Source organism: Pipistrellus kuhlii, unplaced genomic scaffold (genome assembly GCF_014108245.1).
Source record: "Pipistrellus kuhlii isolate mPipKuh1 unplaced genomic scaffold, mPipKuh1.p scaffold_m20_p_5, whole genome shotgun sequence".
Lineage (NCBI taxonomy): Eukaryota > Metazoa > Chordata > Mammalia > Chiroptera > Vespertilionidae > Pipistrellus > Pipistrellus kuhlii.
Genome location: NW_023425551.1, coordinates 6,986,780 through 7,007,649, shown reverse-complemented (window position 1 = coordinate 7,007,649; position 20,870 = coordinate 6,986,780). Strand labels below are relative to the sequence as shown.

Genomic DNA, 20,870 nt, shown 5'->3' with positions numbered 1-20,870 from the left:
ATTTTTATTTATTTTTATTTATTTTTTTTTTACAGAGAGGAAGAGAGAGGGATAGAGAGTTAGAAACATCAACGAGAGAGAATCATTGATCAATTGCTCTTGGACACCCCCTACTGGTCAAGGTACATGCCCTTGACCAGAATTGAACCCGGGACCTTTCAGTCCCCAGGCTGACACTCTATCCACTGAGCCAAACCGGTTTTGGCATCTATGAACCCTCTTTATTTCAAAGATATGACCTGGTTAGCAGCCTGCAATTTAGAGTAAAGCAATGGCTGTCTAATATGACAAAATTCAAAAGTGGTATGCTTATGGATTTGCTTAAAATGCAGTTGATAAAATTTTTGCTTTCCAATAGGATATGACATTCTGAGATAGCAACCTTTTAGTATAAGAAACAATCCTATATAATGAAGAGCTAATATGCTAATTAGACCAAACAGCAGAACAACCATTTGGACGACCTTCCAGATGAAGCCAGGGGCTAAGAGGGCCAAGCCCCTTGTACAAATTTCCTGCATGGGGCCTCTAGTTTGTATATAAAGGGAAACATGTGCACATGGCTTATTGCAGATGGTGTATTAAACATTGAAAACAATTTATAAATCCCAATAGATGAAATGCAAAACACCCAGAGTGTCATCATACTTGCCCTACATCCCTGACTGGAAGTTTCCCATTTGAACTTGGCTCTGAACATGAGTAAGTCAAACATGTCAAACTCCAGGCTAACAAAGCATGTGGCCTGCCAGCTGGGAGTCTGATGTGCTTGGTGTTGCTACCAATGGAGAAAGATACAGGTAAAGCCTAACTAGTCAACATTAATGGTTAACCAATTAGCAGTGCTCTCAGAATCAATAATTCTCCCAAGAGGAGGGGTTCGGCTAACATAATGGCCTCACAATAGACTGGTTGACCACAACTAATAAATGGTTCAAAGATACTCAGGGTTGCCGGTTAGGGTTCAAAGTTCTTGCTTTGGAATAACTCCAGAAAACAGATGTTTCTGCTTACTGTTGTCCCACTCATGACTCTCTTATGCCCACACGTCATCATTACAATGAACTGAGCTGTTTTTACTTCAATAGCACTACTCTTGGGGCCTTTAGATTTTTGTGTTGTTTCTTATGAAACAGAATTGAGAGAAAATGTAGTGTGAAGAACTGAGAAGATGAGCAGAAAAGGCCATATCTGTAAATAGTAAATGGATTAACTTTGAAGGATTAGGTGTTTTCCCAAATTCTACAATATTCTTGACACAAATGTAATACCCATTTAACTGCCAATCACCACGTATCAGCCATTATAACCCTCATTGGGCAAATGCTGGAAAGGTCTCTATGCCACTATATCCCTGAGGTAGTGTGTCATCTTTTTCATAGGCAAACAATCTATCCAGTCAGTTTGTCTTCTAAATAGAATGACCGCAAAAGATGAATATCCTATAAACTGTTCAAATACCCTCTTATTCACTTGGCTTGTTGACCTTAACTGCTGCTCCTCTTCTGTTACAGATTCCTGAATAACAAGTATTTCTTGGCATATCCTAAGATAAATAATGACTCTTTTGCCTCTGTTGACATGATAGGAGACACACTATCTGATCTGGAACACAACTCAAGTTCTTCCTAGCACAGGTTCCCTCACCCCTATTCTGCAGGCACTACACCAGGCAAAGTCAGCTCGTATTTCTTAGAACTGCAGTTAGTAGCTTGGAGTTTATAGTTTCATCTTTTCTATTGTCACTTTTCACTGAATAAACATTTGACCCAAAAGAAGACTTCAATCTCTTTAATTGGAGAAAGGTTTACTGCTGAAAAAATAAGGGTTCAATGTGACAGAAATATGACCTTGCAAGTATTCAGACTGCCTTTTTCTCACAGTGATTTATAAATGTCAAATAAAGAAAGAGCCCATTTAATGAAGACACAGTATGTTAATGATTATAAAGAATGATGTGAGGCTCTAGCCTGTTTTGCTCAGTGGATAGAGTGTAGGCCTGTGGACTGAAGGATTGAGGGTTCAGATCCTGTCAAGGGCAGTACCTCCCTTGCAGGCTTCTCCCTGGCCTGGGCCCTGGTCACAGCACATGCAGGCAGAACCAATTGATGTATTTCTCTCACATTGACATTTCTCTCTCTTTCCTTTCCCTCTCTCTTCCACTCACCATACAATCAATAGAAAAATATTGAAGATTAAAAAAATAATAATGTGAGTCAATAATGAAAATAAATAGCTTGAGGAAAGTAAATGGAAACTTACGGTTGTTGAACTTTTAAATTTTATGTCAACTGTAAACAGAGAAAATGTAGAAAATTTATCCACTTAAAATACTTAAGCATATAAATATTAGTCCTATAATTGACTGAACCACTGAGCTATGGTGGCTCACACTTAAATATAAAACTAAAAACAAAACAAAACAAAAAAAACACAAAACTTAGTGGAGATGCCAAAGACTGCATGTATCTGGGAAAACAGACTCTTCCATATAATTAATTCTAGGAACTCACTGAAACAAACAATTAAACACAGCAAAGCAAAGCAGGAGGAACAGGGGAGTGTGACATGCCAAAAACAGAGCAGTTAACAGAAACTGTCTCTGGATAAACTCAGACACTGTTTCTTGGCATTTGGCACATTTTGTTGAAACCTGGGTATTGGAACTTGTCTAGATTCTGTTCTGCTAGAAGTAGAGTATTTCTCCTTTTCCCACAGGTCTTTGAAGATATGTTCAGTTTTTCTTTTTTCTTTTATTTATTCTTCTGTCTTTCTTTTCTTAAGACTGCGTTATCTTGATTAAGTTACCTATACATTCCCTAATGATTTCTTCTGCCAGATCAAATTTTCTCTGGAGACCTTCCAATGTATTTTTAATAGGTACTGGGTCAGTTTTTATTAACTGTTTTTCCCCCTGCATATGTGTTATGGTGAGAAGACTTTCTTGTTTTATGGTGAGAAGACTTAAGATATACTTTCTTAGCAAATTTCAAGTATACAATACAGTATTAGCTATAGTAACCATGCTGTGTAATAAATAGTCAGAACTTCCCCTTGCATAACTGAAAGTTTGTACCCCTTGACCAACATCTCCCCATTTTCTCCACTTCCCAGACCCACAGAAACCACCATTTAATTCTTTATTTTAATGATTTTGAGTTTTACTGTTGTGGATTGGAAGTGAGACCTTTCCACACAACTCTTTGAACCATCAATGTAGATTCCTTCATAGTAGAATTTTCATCATGGAACAATATGAAATCCTACACATAAGAGATCTTAGCCAATGTACCAGACCTTTGGCAAAACAATACTGATTTGTCATTGACTTGAATCGACCAGTTAGCTAAAATTCAACCTAATGGGCTCTCTGATGGAACCAAGACCAAATCTCTTATTTCAAAATAGAAAAGAAAAAAAAAAAATGCAAAGAAAGACAAGCTCAAAACAGATGAGTTACAAAACAGCAATGATCAAAGCAAGTCCCCAAAAGAGAAGAAAACAAACAAAGAACAAGTGTAACCAAAGTTTCATTTCAGACAGGTGAGGGCTCTCAGAGAGCACTTAGACCAGACAAGCCAGATTTCTCAGACAGCAGCTTGCTGCCCTCCCCCGGAGGAACTGGGCTTCAGTCATAGAGTCTGCTCCCCTGCCAAAACGTGACCTCAGGTGACTCTTTGCTGTGTCCTAGATGGCCAAAAAGACCAGACAGCGGTGATAGAAGACCCCTCCTGTGTACCCCAGTTTGACTTCCAGTCAGACTTGGAGTCCACAGACTCCACAGGGACTTGTTCCCTTCCACCAGCTAAGTGTTCCAGGCCCCTGATGCCTTGAGAGGAAGAGCAGGGAGAGCACTGAGATAAACAACTCTCAACTGCTGCTGGGAAATCACTGTAGTCCCTGTCATGGAGGAGCCGCTGAGGAGCCGCTGGACCCTCAGCCCAGATCCTCGGGCCTACCAAGGTCCACATGGTCCCAGAAGAGTTGCCAGAAATTGTAACTGAAAATCCAGATTCTGCTGCCTGCCACAGCAAAATCCAAACTCTGGCACTGAAGTCCTGGCATTTTTGGAAACATCTAGAAAGTCTGGATCAACATGAAAACAACAACAAGCAACCCCACAACTAGCTGACACCAAGAGTAAACAAAGGCAGGCGTTTGTAGAGGGGAGACAAAATTGGAGGCGGTGGCCAGGATGGGAGGTGAGTTTTTCTGTTTTGTTTGTTTTCTTTTGCCCTCTTTGTCTCTGGAGTTGGGCTCAGCTACAGAACATGTGGCAGCTAAAAATGCAATAGAGTATGTAACCACTAGATGGCAGTCGTAAGTACATTTTAAAGACAATTTACTGAATTCTGTTGATAAAATGGCAATAGTGTCCTTTTCATGATTAAAAGAGGTATAGAAATTTAATACTACTTAGTTACTAGAGGCCTGGTATACGATATTCATGCACTGAGGGTGGGCCTTCAGCCTGCCTTGCACACCCTCAAAGGGTGAGAGTCCTGGAGGGATGTCTGACTGCCAGCTTAGGCCCCCTCCCTGGTAAGCCAGCAGGCAGACATACCCCAGAGTCCTTAGTGATGCCATGGAGGCAGAAGAAGCTCCCATCACCACTACTGTGCTTGCCAGCTGTGAGCTAGGCTTTGTGTGAGTGGCACTCCCCTGTGGGAGTGCACTGACCACCAAGGGGCAGATCCTGCATTGAGCATCTGCCCCCGGTGGTCAGTGCACATCATAGTGACTGGTCATTCTGCAAATTGATTTGCATATTGGCCTTTTATTATATATGACTCATTAGAAAAAGCAATCTATGAAATATACCCTGTCTTTAGCAAAATAGACTAACTCCATAGGAACAAAAAATTCTTATTAAATGGAAAAAATGTATTTGTATTATATGGTAATTCAGAATAAAATTCATATAAATCTCATTTCTTCCATTCACAGCCACAACACAAGCTTTGGGCATATGCTTAATTTTGCATATAAAAATATGGAATGAGAAAAAGAAGGAAAATCGTATTTACTTCAACATTATTTTTTTTAATATAACTATCACTTAATATTCTTGAAGTGTAATTGCAAGAGACATGTGATCTTTAATTTACAGGCTTAAATTATTTTTATGATAAGAAGGAGGATTTGAGAATAAGATGAGATTGTTTATAGATAATAGAAAATAATCTTTTCACCCGCAAACTGCTGAGCATTAATATCATCCTTTTACTGGATAGTAAGAGAATTAAGACAGTATAGTTAAAACCTCGGCTTGAATTTGAATCAGTGCTAGGAGGTGGCTTCTAGGAAACAAATCCTTTAGTTTATACATAAGCATAGAGAATACTCTATGAAATTCACCTGAGAATATGGAAATCATGTGGGTCTCTAGTTTGTAAAATTACTGTTTAAAATTCTCTGCTATTTGCAGACGATTCCTTGTTCTTTGAGTCAACTTTTATTTTTAGACAGTCCCTTATACTCTCAAAATCAATATATAAAAGAAATTTTAGTGATCTGGTAAAGTATTAAATAGATCCATGTGCTTTCATAAGAGTTCTCTATTTCAACATTCACAATTATTATAAATCAAAGAATTAATATTTAATTATAATAATAAAATACATTTTAATGTTTCATTAATACTAAATTTAATTGTAGATAAAGAAAAAATACACACTACTGAAAACTCAGAACATTTATAATTCCTATTAAGTGCTTCCTGTTTTTCAATTTATAATACAGGATATCAATGTAGACTATCTCCTAAATCATTTAATTTCAAATGTTTATCCAACTCCTGGCCACTAATCTAAGCGCAGTTTACTCATTTTTCATTACTAAAGTTTTATAGTTAACATTTTTATAAGAAGCACAAATTAATGTGTCTATTAAAATAGCCTCTCTAGTTAGTAGATTTTTTTGGAATTCTTTTACATGACTTTACTCCTCATTTAAATCCCAGATGATCTTCAAAGGAAAATCTTTCATGTTCCTTTGGAATATTTTGTCAAATCTCTCATTTTGCTCCACTGTGAAGTGATGTTTCCAGTCTCCAACAGTACCTAGAAATGAACACACGATGGCACCTGGGTGAATAAGTGGCACTATCCGGACAGGAGTTTCTTCCCACCCACTTCAATCTCCTCTGCCAGCCACACTAAGTACCTGTCCGTTCTCCATGGGTTTGATACTTCATGTTTCCTTACACAGAAATGAACTAAGAAACAAACTTAAAAACACTTATAAAGTTCACTCTCCTCAGCTACTATGCTTTCACCAACCACTACCATTCAATTATAGCCTTTATTGCGATGGTATAACAAGAGTAAAATAGATGACTAGACTAGAGATTCTTAATATATTTTACTGAAAACCAGGCACCAAAGAAATACAAGTACCATATCATTTCACTCATATGTGGAATTTAATGAACAAACTGAACTAACATGCAAAATAAATTCCTAGAGAGCAATCAGACAACTCTGGTATGGGGTAACTATTTGGAGTGTGGGGTGCAGAGATGGAGGGGGGAAAACAGAAAGAACTCATGGACATGGACAACAGTGTGGTGATTGTGGGAGGGAGAGAGATGGCTAGAGGTGAAAGATGGGATAGGAGAGATAAATGGGGATGGGGAAAGAATAAAATAAAAAGAAAATAAATGCTGGGAACCATACTTGACAAACAATTTGTATCATCTAATATAATTCTTAACACAACTCCACAATATAAGCATTTCTTCATTTTTAAAATTGAATATACTGAAGGGATTAAGAAGTATAGCCTGGTAATTACAAAATAGTCATGGGATGTAAAATATAGTATAGGGAATATGGACAATAATATTGTAATAACTATGGATTGTGCCAAGTGGGTACTCTAATTATTGGGGGAAACACTTCATAAATTATATAAATGTCTAACTGCTATGCTGCATAGCTGAAACTAATATAAAATAATCCTGAATCTCAACTATAATTTAAAAAGTAAAAATAAAGAAATAAAAAGCTAAAGATAAAATAAATGAAATTGAAAAAAAAAGACCAGCCAGCAGGACTCAGTTGTTGAGTGTTGACCTAAGAACCAGCAGGTCACAGTTTGATTCCTGGTCAGGTCACAATCTGACTCCCCAGTGTGTGGTGTGCAGGAGGCAACCAACCAATGACTCTCTCTCATCATTAATGTTTCTATCTCTCCCTCCATCTCTCCTCCTCTGTGAAATCAATAAAAACATTCTTAAAATTAAAAAAAAAAATGAAACCCAAAGATTTTCAAGTAATGAAATCAAGGTCACAGAGGGTGTTCAGAGCTATCATTGCTTCAGTTTTACTTGAAGGAGGTTAGAAACTGTCATTAAGCCAATTTTTTAATGAAGATTATTGGGTATCTTCCACTATCAGATTTTCTTTTTTAAACATTAGGTGCCCGGTACAGGAAATCTGTGCACTGGGGGAGGGGTTCCTCAGCCCAGCCTGCCCCCTGTCACTTACTGGGAGCCCTCAGGGGATATCCTATGGATGGCTTAAGCCCGCTTCCCATTGGGAGCAGACCTAAGCCACAGTCTGGCCTCCCTTTGCCAGAGGTTATCAGGCTGATCAGGGGAAGGTGCCAGCTCCATTACCCTGCTGCTGCAGCCACTGCCAGTCACTGAAGCTACCAAGGTATTTTCATCAACATGGAGTCTAGTCCCTTCACCATAAAAAAATGACAACTTTCTTTAAGTATTTTCAAGATGTGTCTTTTATAGGATATGACATTTGTTTCTTTATTTTTCTTTTTATCCTCACCTGAGAATTTGTTTCCATTGAGATTTTTCCCTTCCCTTTGATCCCAAGCTCAGCCCCTTCCCAAACCTAATACCTCCACCCCAGGCTTTAGGCTTGGGAAGGGATTCCCCTCCAACACCTCCCCAAGCCTAAAGCCTCTACCTGCTGGCAGGCTGGGATTATGCAAATTAACTGCCATCTTTATGTGGTTAATTTGCATGTTCACTCTGATTGGCTGTGGGCATAGCAAAGGTAGTCTATTTACATGTTTCTCTATTATTAGGTAAGATTATCATTGGCATTTGGAACTGTTAGCAAGCTATTTATGAGCATGAGAATTACTTTGTATTTTATATAATCAAACAATGAGACTTAAAAGCTGATAGTAAATGGGACAAAAGAAACACTTTTTTAAAAATAGCAATATCAAGAGGAATTTCAAGATCTTCATTAATTAAGAATAAATATCCATCATCAAAATGCTAGGTTGTGGATAAATTAGTGAATAAAATATGAATAAAACAAGTACAAATTATGTTCTAGAAAAATGTATTTTAAAAGATCAAAAAATTTTTTAATTGAAATTATGAAGTATCAGGGGGGAAAAACATTCATTCTTAATTCCTGGCATGTTATAAAAGCACAATAAAAATTAATTGCATGTTGTTATTAAGTACTTGAATTCATAGCATATGGGTTTCATGAAGTATTAACCTACTTTTTACACTGCAGAAATCTGATACATGAGGAAATAACTATTAACTCAAATTCCCATTCCCACAATAAAATACATGTTGGGTTTACTTCTGGAATGTTCTAGGAGAAAAAAAGAAAACCAATAATTGGAGCTGTCTTGGTCACATTTATACATCAACTTCAGGTAAGACTTGCTAACCAACTTTATTTATGTATGTATGTATGTATGTATGTATGTATTTATTTATTTATTTATTAAATATCTCGCCTTTTTTAAAAAAAAAAATACATCTTATTGATTTTTTACAGAGAGGAAGCAAGAGGGATAGGGAGCTAGAAACATCAATGAGAGAGAAATATCTATCAGCTGCCTCCTGCACATCTACTGGGGATGTGCCCCCAACCAAGGCACAGACCCTTGACTGAAATCGAATCTGGGACCTTCCAGTCCACAGGCTGAAGCTCTATCCACTGAGCCAAACTGGTTTTGGCAGTTGCTAACCAATATTTAAGAGTAGGGACATGTAGGCTAAAAGGAAGGAATGTAATATTGATTAATTAGGTTCGAGTGTTAGACTTGTACTACAAAATTGTTAGTGTCCTGGGATACTTCTCAGGGCCATTTGCAGTTAAGATCTTTGATTCTCTCCAGGTCCCAATGGCAGTACTTAGAAAGATTGGTAAACACCCCTTAATTAGTGTAGGGACCAACCAATCGCGGAACTCTCAACACTTTTGCTTCTAAAACCCCTTGAGCATCACCTTTGCGCAGAAAACGTCCCTCATCTGTTCTTGTCCCAACTTCATGTTTTAGAATCTCATCATAATTTGCTTTTGGATCAGACTTCATGTTCTGAAATGTAGCCTGTTTCACAGTAGCTTCCACATCTGCTTCACTCAGTTCTTTCTCAAGAAAACGGCTGATTTTAAGCACAGAACTTCTGAGATCCTGAAAGAATTGTGGGTATGAGAAACTATTCAGCTTACAAAGAATGCATGAGTTATATCGCAACATCTTGATCACATTTTGGAAAACTGAAGATGACTGGACTAGCTGTAAGTCTAAACTTTGACAAAGATATATTACTTTCCTATTCCTTCTATGAAAATGAGTGCTCTGGTTGTCAACTTTGTTAGAGCCTTCTATCGTGTCTCCTACCAGGGATCAAGTCTGCAACCCAGGCCCTCCTGGGAATAGAACCAGCAACCCTTCAGTGCATAGGAAGACACCTAACCAACTAGTCACACCGGCCAGGCTTGGTCCCAGCATTTCAAAGTGCCTTTACCCTTTTTGCAATCACTAGTCTTGTGAGTTTGCCCTTATTGACACAGATGGGGGCATGGAAAGGAACCACAGGAGATGATTTTGTACAGTGAGAGGAGAGCCCTGAGGAAGCCAATAATTAAGGGAGAGGCAGGCAGTTAGAAATCTCTGAAAAAGCATGAGAAATAGGTAGGTCCCAAGAAAATGAGGAAAATGTGTTTCATTAAAACTAAAATAAAAAAGGGGTTCAAAGAAATAATTTTAAAAAATAACCTTTGCTTCTTACCTTTTTCATTTCCTCATACATCATGAACAGAATATTGAAGTCATGTCTGTGCTCATACCAGCCTCTGACGTGATCAAACCAACGGCTTCCAACCACTGGGGGGAAATCAGTCAATGACAATGGAAAGATGGTGCACTTACCACACAGCAAATAGAGTCTTTCTTTTCTCTTCTGGCATCCTCCGGAAGAAAAGGAGAGCCCCCACCACTAGACATCTGTGTTACCTGGTAAAATGGTGCTTTGGGAAACAATCATCTGATTTCAGTGGAAGCCTGCCTTTCCTATGTCTGTAGGAAAAGCAGTAGTGAAGAAAATAAGAAGCCCAAACAACTGATTGTGAAGATTTAGGGTGAGCTCCTTACTTTCTTACTTCTCCCACCTGAAAAGCTGTCTTTATTTCTCCTTTTATTATCTAAATAAGTGAGAGCCCCAATTCCACATCCCACAAGCCTCTGACATCAATCTATCCTCCTCAGTGTTGAAATGAATATTCCACCGCTGCCATGTAAGGCCTACCACAGGTCCACAACAGAACACAAACACTGCATCCACTTTCAATTGGTGCACCATTGGGGTTCTTTTATGATCTGTTCAAACTCTTTCTTAAACAATATGCCTTTGCAACCATAACAGTTCCCAAAGTGGTTCTGGTGAGAACCGAAAAGCCATTGGGTGGCAAATTAAGTTAACAGTGTAGTAGCCACTTGTGTGCGTCCAGCTTCTATCATTCCTCGTCTTTATTTCCTTCAAATATGTTCCCCAAGTTTGAGAATTTGGCTAGATGGCATCATGACCTTATGAACAAGTTGAATGCATAAATTCATAGTTACCATTCCCATCTAGAAACCTTTTCATAAAATATTCCATATCATTCCCAGCTTCAAGTGTGACCACCACATTTGAGAAATGAAAGTATGAAGTCATAACATCTTTTGGGTTTCTGTAGACATAAACAATCTGCAGGGGGGATAGTAAAATAAAATAATTTTAACAATTGTTGGTTGTCCTTACAGGTCGTTGTTATTTTTGTTGCTCCTTTTTTGTTGCTCAACATATTTCACTATGTCAATGCATAATAATTTGTTTCATCCAGCCTACTTGTCATGGAAATTTAGGTTATAGCCATTTTTTTGCTATTACAAAGACTGTTGAAGTAATCAACTTTATTCATAGGACATTTCACATGTACAAGCATATGGGAATAACATCCAAAAATAAAATTATTTATTTGTAAAGTTGGTTAATACTACAAATTACCCTGCATAGAAACTGTTTCAATGCACCCTCTGTAAGCGTTAAGTGACATTTGATTAAAACAAAAACAAAAACCAGAAAACACTGGAGAGCATTTCTAAAAGGAAAAACTACTTAAGAGATGATATTGAAACAAAAAGTTGTCCATATAGTATAAAACTGAAATTCTACTTCATACCTCATAGCAGACCAAAAAAAAAAAAAAAATCATTTACAAATGGATTAAGTATTTAAATATGAAAGCATTTTTGACATTTTAAAAATAAAAAATATATTTCTGGTTTCAGAGAAAAAAATATTTCCTAAACAGAAAAAAATTTTGGTAAAATAGATAGAGATCCAAGATGGCTGCGCCCAGGTGAACACCTAGCCGCAGCCGCACACAACAATTTCAATAAAATACAACTAAAATATAAAATGGACATTGCCCAGAACTACAGGAAGGTTGACTGACTGGAAATTCTACAGCGAGAAGCAAGGAGAAAACCAGAAGGAGGCGCGGAGGAGCTCGAAAAGTCCAAGGTACGGAGACACGGCGCACGGAGAGGACGGAGCTGGAGAGGAGGTGGAGGCCGAGTGCCTGGCGGTCGTTCCCAAGCGGAAAGGAGATAAAACTCCGACTATGCTGGGCCCCCGACTGCTCTGAACCCCAGTTCTAGGCCAGACCCCGGGGACTCGAGCTCAGCCATAGGGAGCCGGGCTGTAAGGTGGAACCCCGGGGAGCGGTGAAAGGAGGTCCCAGCGGCGCGCACACTGAGCGCAGAGAAGGGCCGGCCGGCTGTGCCGCGGGATTGCCCTGATGGGAAGGAGACTGGGGCTCCAGACTGCTCTGAACGCCACCTCCAATCCCACTACCAACTGAACTGAACCCCAATACCGGGCTCATTGTGGGAGAGCATAGCCATAGACTGTTTGGCAGCAGGCGAAAATCGAGGGCACCTTTCTCTCAGAGGCACCGGCAGCGAGCACTGAAGGACCCGCATGGGGCGGGGCTGACGGAAGCCAAAGCTGCAGGCTCCACCCTGAAACCCCATCCCATCTGTAACTGCGAAATGCAACAACAAAATAGATCACAAACGAAAGAAATGGAGGACAAAAAGCGTCTGGATATAGAGTTCAAATCTACGCTTATAAGGTTTTTCAAGAATTTCCTGGAAAAGATGGATAAGACCTATGAGGACATGAAAAGAGATCAACTAGAATTAATAAGGAGTCAACAAGAAATGATAAGGGATCAACAAGAAATGATAAGGGATCAACAAGAAATAAAGAATACATTGTCTGAAATAAAAAATATTTTACAGAGTCCTAAAAACAGAAGGGAAGATCGTAAGAATCAAGTCAAAGATTTGGAACATAAAGAGCCAGAAGACACTCCTCCACAGAAGCTAGAAGGCAAGAGAATCCAGAAAATTGAAGATAATGTAAGAAACCTCTGGGACAACTTCAAGCGAACCAACATCAGAATTATGGGGGTCCCAGAAGATGAGAGAGAGCAAGATATCGAAAACATACTGAAAGAAATAGTGACAGAAAACTTCCCCCACCTGGTGAAAGAATTAGACTTACAAGTCCAGGAAGCACACAGAACTCCAAACAAAAGGAATCCAAAGAGGACCACACCGAGACACATCATTATTAAAATTCCAAGAGCAAAAGACAAAGAGAGAATATTAAAAGAAGCAAGAGCAAAGAAGGTAGTAACCTATAAAGGAGCACCTATACGATTGTCAGCTGACTTCTCAACAGAAACCATGCAGGCCAGAAGGGAATGGCAAGAAATATTCAAGGTGATGAATAGCAAGAACCTACAGCCAAAAATAATCTACCCAGCAAAGCTATCACTCAGAATCAAAGGCCAGATAAAGAGCTTCACTAATAAAAAAAAAAGCTAAAGGAGTTCATCACCGCCAAACCAGAATTATATGAATTGCTGAAGGGGGTTCTTTCAGAAGAGAAAGTAAACAAAGGTAAAAATTATGAACAACAAATATGTAACTATCAACAAGTGAATCTAAAAACCAAGAAAATTAAAAAAAATCTGATTAACAATATTAACTGTTGAATATAATAGAATCAGAGGTATGGAAGGGGAGTGAACTGACGATTCTTGGGGAAAAGGGGAGAGGGGGGCATGGGAAGAGACTGAACATAAACTGTGCATCTATGGATGAGGACAATGGGGAGAGGGGAAAGGGCAGAGGGTGGGGTGGGAACCTGGTGGAGGAGAGCAATGGTGGGGGGGGGGGAAAAAGGAACATTTGTAATAATATGAACAATAAAAACTTATTAAAAAAAAAGAAGAAAAAAAGAAAAAAATTTTGGTAAAATAAAAATTGATTAATTAAATTATATTAAGTTTTAATTTTTTTTTCTTTTCTTCAAATATATTTTATTGATCTTGTACAGAGTAGAAGGGAGAGAGACAGAGAGCCAGAAACACCGATGAGAGAGAGTCATCGATCAGCTGCCTCTTGCACACCCCCTACCGGGGATATGCCCGCAGCCAAGGTACATGCCCTTGACCGGAATCGGACCCGGGTCCCTCAGTCCCCAAGCCGACGCTCTATCCATTGAGCCAAACCAGTCTCGGCAAATTATATTAAGTTTTAATGAATGCTATAAATCAAAATACATAGCATGAGGTTAAAAAAGCAACAACGTATGAGAAAAGCAACACAAATAACCAATAATTTAATAGAATCCAGAATATGTATAAAACAAATCATTAAGAAAAAGACAATGAAATTTAAAAATTGGTCAAAAATCATAATGTCACAAAATAAGAAATAACTATGGCCAATAAACATATCAAAAAGTGCTTAATCTCATTACTGATTAGGAAAATGCAAACTCAGATTATCGGGTCTAGTAATAATTAATGTCATTTTAAAACATTCGTTTAAAATCTTGCTTGGTGTTGACTTGTATTGACATAACCTTTAAACACGTGGTATCTACAGAACGTGTGAAGTGCAATTAACAAGTTTTGCTTGAAAAAGTTTGTGTGTGGTTTGGTTTTTGTTGCAAAACTAGGGTTAAGAAGATGGCGGATGAAGAGCATATTCGGCACTGCATGCTTTACGAGTTCCAATTAGGAAGAAAAGCAAGTGAGGCTGCAAAAAACATCTGTAGTGCTCTTGGTCAAGATGCAGTTAGCGCCAGAAAATGCCAGCGTTGGTTTGAGAAGTTTCGCAAAGGAAATTTTTCATTAGATGACAAGAGTGGTCGAGGCCGTGTGTCCAATTTTGATCAAGAAGCTCTTCAAGATCTTTTGGTGCAAAATCCTCAAATTACCCAACAAGAGCTTGCGACAACTTTAAATTGTTCACAGAAAACAATTTCCAATCAATTGCGTGCACTTGGAAAAGTCCAAAAGTTTGGAAAATGGGTTCCTCATGAGTTGACAGACAACAACCGTAATCAAAGAGTCACAATTTGTAGTTCGCTCCTCTCTCGTCAAAACCGTTTGCCGTTTTTAGAGCAAATTGTTACTGGAAATGAAGAATGGGTGCTGTATGTTAATTTGAAAAGGCGGCCTCAATGGTTGGACAAAAATGAGGCTCCGCAGCCCACGCCAAAACCTGACTTGCATGCGAAAAAAGTGATGTTGTGTGTTTGGTGGAATTTTAAAGGAATTCTTCATTATGAACTTTTACCATCTAACCAAACCATTACAAGTGCAGTGTATAGTGCCCAATTGGAAAGGTTAACCCAAGCTTTAAGAGAAAAAGAACCCGCGCTGATTAATCGGAAGGGCGTAATTCTTCACCACGATAACGCACGACCGCATACTGCAAGAATCACTGCTGAAAAACTGCGCCAGTTGGAATGGGAAGTTCTCCCTCAACCTGCATATTTTCCTGATATTGCCCCTTCCGATTACCATTTGTTTCGTTCTTTGCAAAACTTTCTTCTTGGAAAAAAAATTTAATAATGAAGAATGCCTCAAAAATGCATTGACCGACTTTTTTGCATCAAAATCACAAGAATTTTACAACAGAGGGATTAAAATGCTTCCTGAGAGTTGGGCACAAGTAGTAGAAAACAATGGCAACTATATTGTTGATTAAATTTTGTTGTATTGTTTAAATAAATTAGATTTAAAAAAGTATTAGAAAACGACATTAATTATTACTAGATATAATAGCTTGAGATATCATATTATAATTGATATTAAAAACTAAAAAGTTTGGCCATAGTCTGTTTAGATCAATGGATAAAGCATGAGAATGTGGACCAAAGGAACCCAGGTTTGATTCTGGTCAAGGCGAGTACCTAGGTTGCAGGCCCCTCCAGGCCTGGACCCTAATGCAGACTCATGCAGGAGGCAACCAATCCATGTGTTTCTATCACATCAGTATCTCTCTATGTCTTCCCTCTCTCTTCCACTCTCCCTAAAAATCAATGGAAAATATCCTCAGATGAGGATTATAAAGAAGAAAAAAGAATGTGTATTGCGATATAATATACACATTTGCTGCAACTAACCTGTCTATCAATACACTAAACATTGTAGAGCCATACAAAAATCCTACTAAACCATTAAAAAAAGAATAGAATTTTATGTGCTGTCATCAAAGAAATGTTGTTATATACTATATGATCACACTACAAGCAATGTGTGTGATGACCCAATTTATATGTACACTTATAATTCCATATATATTAAGGTGTCAAACAGTATAAAATATTATAATTATCACATTTGAAAGACTATGAATGAGTGGGGCGAGAGGAAAATATTTGAAGACAGTATTTTTGTTTGTGCTAAAGGTCCATAAGCACTTTATATGACTTACTTTAGCTTTCTTGCGCTTTAGACCTTTGGGTACTAAATAATACGGGAGGTGGGAACAGAATAGGCGAGGAGATGGTCTCTTGAGAAAGTCTGTTTTGCGTACATTGTATTCCAAGAAGGGGACTCTATCTAGTGTTGACAAATTTTCAGTTCTATTACGATGTCCCTCAAAATAAATCAAGCTTAGTATCTGCTGAGTCCAGATGGTTCCTGTAAAAACAAATAATTTCATTTTCAACACTGAATTAATTTTTTATTAACAATGTCAATAATTATGCCACCTATTGCAAAACTATTTGGAGCTTTTTCTTTCTTTTTAACCACTCTAAATATGCCAAGGAAATGGGCCCAACTTATTTTCTATGTATTTTACATTCAAACTAGTAAAGATAAAATAAGGTGTTCTAAGTTCGCTTTTTACTAAAAAAGAGTTGTGACGGTAGTGATTAGTTCAACCCTTCAGCTCGGTTCTTCCCTGTAATTCATGTGATTTTCTGTGGCTCTCTCTGTTCCGCCTTCCTTAATCTTGCTTAAAACTTTACCTTTTGGGAATATAGACAGTTTAAGAACTCAACACCCCTTTCAACTTTTCTTGTTAACGTTGTATAGTAGGTCTCCCAATACAGTGCTAAGTGAAAGTACTGATAGGCATTCTTGTCTCATACTTGTTTTTAAATGTTTCACCATTGCATTTGATGTCTGTGGTAGTTTTTGGTAGATTCTATTCATGAGGTTAAAGAAGTTCACTTTCTTCCTAGTTTGCTAATAGTCTGCCTTAGGAATGTACACTGAATTTATTAAATGCTTGTTCTGCACCTGTTGAGATGATAATTCAGGCTTTCTTCTATACTTTAATAATGTGTGTGAACTGCATTAATATATATGTTTTTAAATATATTTTATTGATTTTTTACAGAGAGGAAAGGAGAGGGATAGAGAGTTAGAAACATTGATGAGAAAGAAACATTGATTCAGCTGCCTCCTGCACACTCCCCAATGGGGATGTGCCCACCACCAAGGTACATGCCCTTGACCAGAATTGAACCTGCGACCTTTCAGTCCACAGGTCAATGCTCTATCCACTGGGCAAAATAGGTTAGAGCTGCATTAATATATTTTTAAGCCAATCTTGAAATAAAGCCACCTTGGTTACAGTAGGATTTATTTATTTATTTATTTATCTATTTATTTATTTATCTATTTTACATTGCTAGATTTGTTTTGCTTATGTTTATTTGGTGTAGGATTTTTGCACCTATGTTTATGAATATATAATCAATGTTCTAAAAGAATGTGAGGTGTCAATAATCTTCCAATCATTGCTACTCAATTGAGTAGATTTAATAGATACAATAGGTTTGATAAAATTTATGGTGAACCCTGGAGAGTCATTCACCTCCCCTGTAAGATGAGTAAGACCCCAGCAGGTTGGACTAAGGGCTGGTGTGTGGTGTGCCAAATACTTAGGCTGGGTTAAGGGCAAAGGAAAAATTCTTATGGGCTGCTTAACCTAAAACTAAGCAAAATGAGGAACACCAACATCAAATGGAGGAAAATAAAAAACACCTGATATCAAATGTGCCAACACATTCTGCTGAGTAGAAAAATCCAGGGAAAAGGCATTGTGTTACTAATTTGGGGAAAGTAAACATAATCCTGAATTTCAATGTCAATAGTAAAAGGAAGGGAATGGAGCATTTTCATGAAAATCAGGAATGATTATTTTTTGTATTGACTTTGACTCCAGTGTATTTTTGGGCAATATTAACCACTTTGTACAACATTGATTCAAGAACACCAAACACCCTGTGTTCTAAGAAGCACATATAAAAAATAAGCTTTTTAGGGAATTGTAAGATTTGAGAACAATTTGCATTAGTTCAAAATTATTTCATTATGATAGGGAAATAAAAGCAATTAGTGTAATGGAAAAGCATAATGAAAATTAATTCTGACTGAGAGATGATGCTAACCAAAATCCTCTGTGTCTTTTTTTTAATATATTTTCTTCCATTCTCACAGAAAGAACAACAGGTCAGCATTGACCTAGTATCTGCTTTGGCTCAGTATTTGGTTTCTTCATAGGTGCTTTAAAAAATAACGATATATGCATTTTAATTGATCTTATATGTGAAAATTTTGAGATTTATTAAAAATCGTAAGGGTGCTCTAAATATAGGCTGGGCTACTGTTAACATCTGGAAAAGGACCCATTTGTACACACGTATTACCAAACCAGAGTGAAAACTGGTAACAGGGAGTTCACTCCTCAAACTTACCAGATTTGGGATATGTAATTATGAAGACATCATCATCTCTAATTTCAAAATCATCTAGATTTTCTAGAAAGTCAGGATCAATTGAAGTAGATTCAAAATTATAGCCTTTATAATTCAGCAAATATGTGTGTTTGTTGTCCATACTTATTCACCTACAAGTAAAAACAAATAAAATTATTTTCAATTTCTTAGTATTTTATAGTAATTAAAAACACTTGCTGAGTGTTTGATATATGCCAAGCACCTTTTAAATGTCATGTGTCTCACCCCATGCCATACTAAACAGCATCCTATCTAATAAAAGAGTAATACGCAAATTGACTGTCATTCCAACACACAAGATGGCTGCCTTCATGTGGACACAAGATGGCTGCCACAAGATTTCCAGCAGGGGAGAGAAGTTGGGAGGGACCAGACCTGCAAAGGAGGGCATTTGGGGACAATCAGGCCAGCACAGCAGGGCAGTTGTGAGGGACCAGGCCTGCAAGGAAAGGCAGTTGGGGGATATCAAGCCTGTAGAGGAGGGCAGTTAGGGGTGACCAAGCCAGCAGAGGAGGGGAGTTGGTGGCAACTGGTCCTGCAGTGAAGGGCAATCTGGGGAACCCTGGGCTGTAGGGGAGGGCAGTTAGGGGCAATCAGACTGGCAGGCAAAAGCAGTTATGGGTAATCAGGAAGACAGGAAGACAAGCAGTTGGGAGCCAGCAGTCCTGGATTGTGAGAGGGATGTCCTGCTGCCCGTTTAGGCCCTATCCTACTGGGATCGGGCCTAAACGGGCAGTAGGACATCCCTCGAGGGGTTCCAGGTTGGAGAGGGTTTAGACTGAGCTGAGGGACACACACCCCCATGCACAAATTTCATGCATGGGGCCTATAGTCCTATATAATAAAACCCTAATATGCAAATCGACTGAACATCAGAATGACTAGTCACTATGATGTGCGCTAAACACCAGGGGTTAGACCCTCAATCCAAAAGCTTCCCCTCTGGAGTCAGTAAGTTCTCACAAGGGGAGAACCATTCAGCAAGAAGCTGGGCTCACAGGGGCAGGCACAGCATCAGTGGCAGGAGCCTCTCTGGCCCCCACTACAGGTGGGCAGTAAGGACCGAGGGGTCCTGGACTGTGAACGCCCCCGACTGCGAGAGTGATGTCTGCCTGCCTGCTTAGGCCCCATCACCCCAGCAGGCAGACATCCCCTGAGGGTGCCTGACTACAAGAGGGTGCAGGCTAGGCTGAGGCACCATCTGCTCACAGTGCATGAATCCATGCACTGGGCCTCTAGTACATATCTATAAAGATTTACTCTTAACAGCAACCAAACATTCCTAGAGGTTTTAGCACTACTTTAAAGAGGAGGAAAGTACCCTGTTTCCCTGAAAAGAAGACAGTGTCTTATATTAATTTTTTTCTCCCAAAGTTGTATTAGGACTTATTTTCAGGGGATGTCTTATCTTTCCATGCACTAGGTCTTATTTTCGAAGGATGTCTTATTTTCAGGGAAAAGTTAAACAACTTTTTCTAAAACCCCAGGAGGGAGGTATTATCATGATTCCAAACATTGAACTGAGGAAATAAGGTAAAGGAAGTGCAAGATTGCCCACCTAGGAGAACTTGCAGGATTTGATGCCGGACTGTGTGACTGCAGAGCCCATGCCTTCAATCACTTCACTAATACAGTTACTTAGTATTTCATATTTTTATTATTATAGAAATGGGAAATTCTCAAAAAAAAATTATACTTTTTTTTTCTTTTCTTTCTAGAACAGAAATAATCTGTTGCCCTGAAAGAAGCTTCTGAGGCTTTGGGATCTGTCTGCCATTTCAAATAAATTGTGGAATTTGCTCTGTGTGAGTAACACCAACTGGTTTTAATTTGGAGATGACACCCTCATATAGTTGTAAGATATTGTAAGGTTTTTATTACATTTTTCCAATTGAATTTTATCAGAAATCCTAAATAAATTTAAATAAGAAACTCAAAATATATATAGGAATCACACAGTCTAAAGAAATACACATTCAAAAATTGAACCAGTTAGGCATTTCTTTATTAAATCCACCTGTTAAATCTATTATATATATTGATTTCAAAGAGGGAGAGGAAGTAAGAGAGATAGAAACATCAATGAAAGAGAATCATTGATCAGTTGCCTTCTGCTCTCCCCCTTCTGGGAATTGAGCCCACTATCAAGGCATGTTCCCTGACCAGCAATCAAACTGATCCCTGGTTCATAGGTTGATGCTTACTGAGCCACCCAACTGGGTGAGAAATCTACTCTTGAATGTTAAGTAGATGAGGAAATCCCAGAAGTACTAATAACACTAGGTGTAGAGCCAACACATATGTTAGCTGTGTACTTTTAAAAGAAATTCCGTGTACACCTTGAAAATGAATTTGTTAAAGTTGCAAATATAGCTTTGTCTAAATTGCATGTCAAAAACATTTAATTCTTTTACAAACAATCTAAATCATCTGACTGATAGAGGAAGGTCAGAGGTTAGAATTTTGCTGAGTAAGAGTAGAA

The 20,870-nt window shown here is 38.3% G+C and overlaps 1 protein-coding gene across 1 annotated transcript in view; it reads right to left on the bottom strand.

Moving 5' to 3' along the window:
• Positions 1-5,046: 5,046 nt before the first annotated feature.
• LOC118705911 (amine sulfotransferase-like) overlaps positions 5,047-20,870 on the bottom strand; it is a 33,980-nt gene continuing 18,156 nt past the window's right edge. Inside the window, exons 2-7 of the mRNA XM_045573336.1 lie at positions 18,347-18,498; positions 16,069-16,277; positions 10,843-10,969; positions 10,013-10,107; positions 9,225-9,411; positions 5,047-6,062 (exon numbers count right to left, since the gene is read on the bottom strand). Of these exons, the coding sequence (XP_045429292.1) occupies positions 5,941-6,062; positions 9,225-9,411; positions 10,013-10,107; positions 10,843-10,969; positions 16,069-16,277; positions 18,347-18,488 (882 nt within the window). The 5' untranslated portion in view covers positions 18,489-18,498 and the 3' untranslated portion in view covers positions 5,047-5,940. The remainder of the gene's footprint in view (positions 6,063-9,224; positions 9,412-10,012; positions 10,108-10,842; positions 10,970-16,068; positions 16,278-18,346; positions 18,499-20,870) is intronic.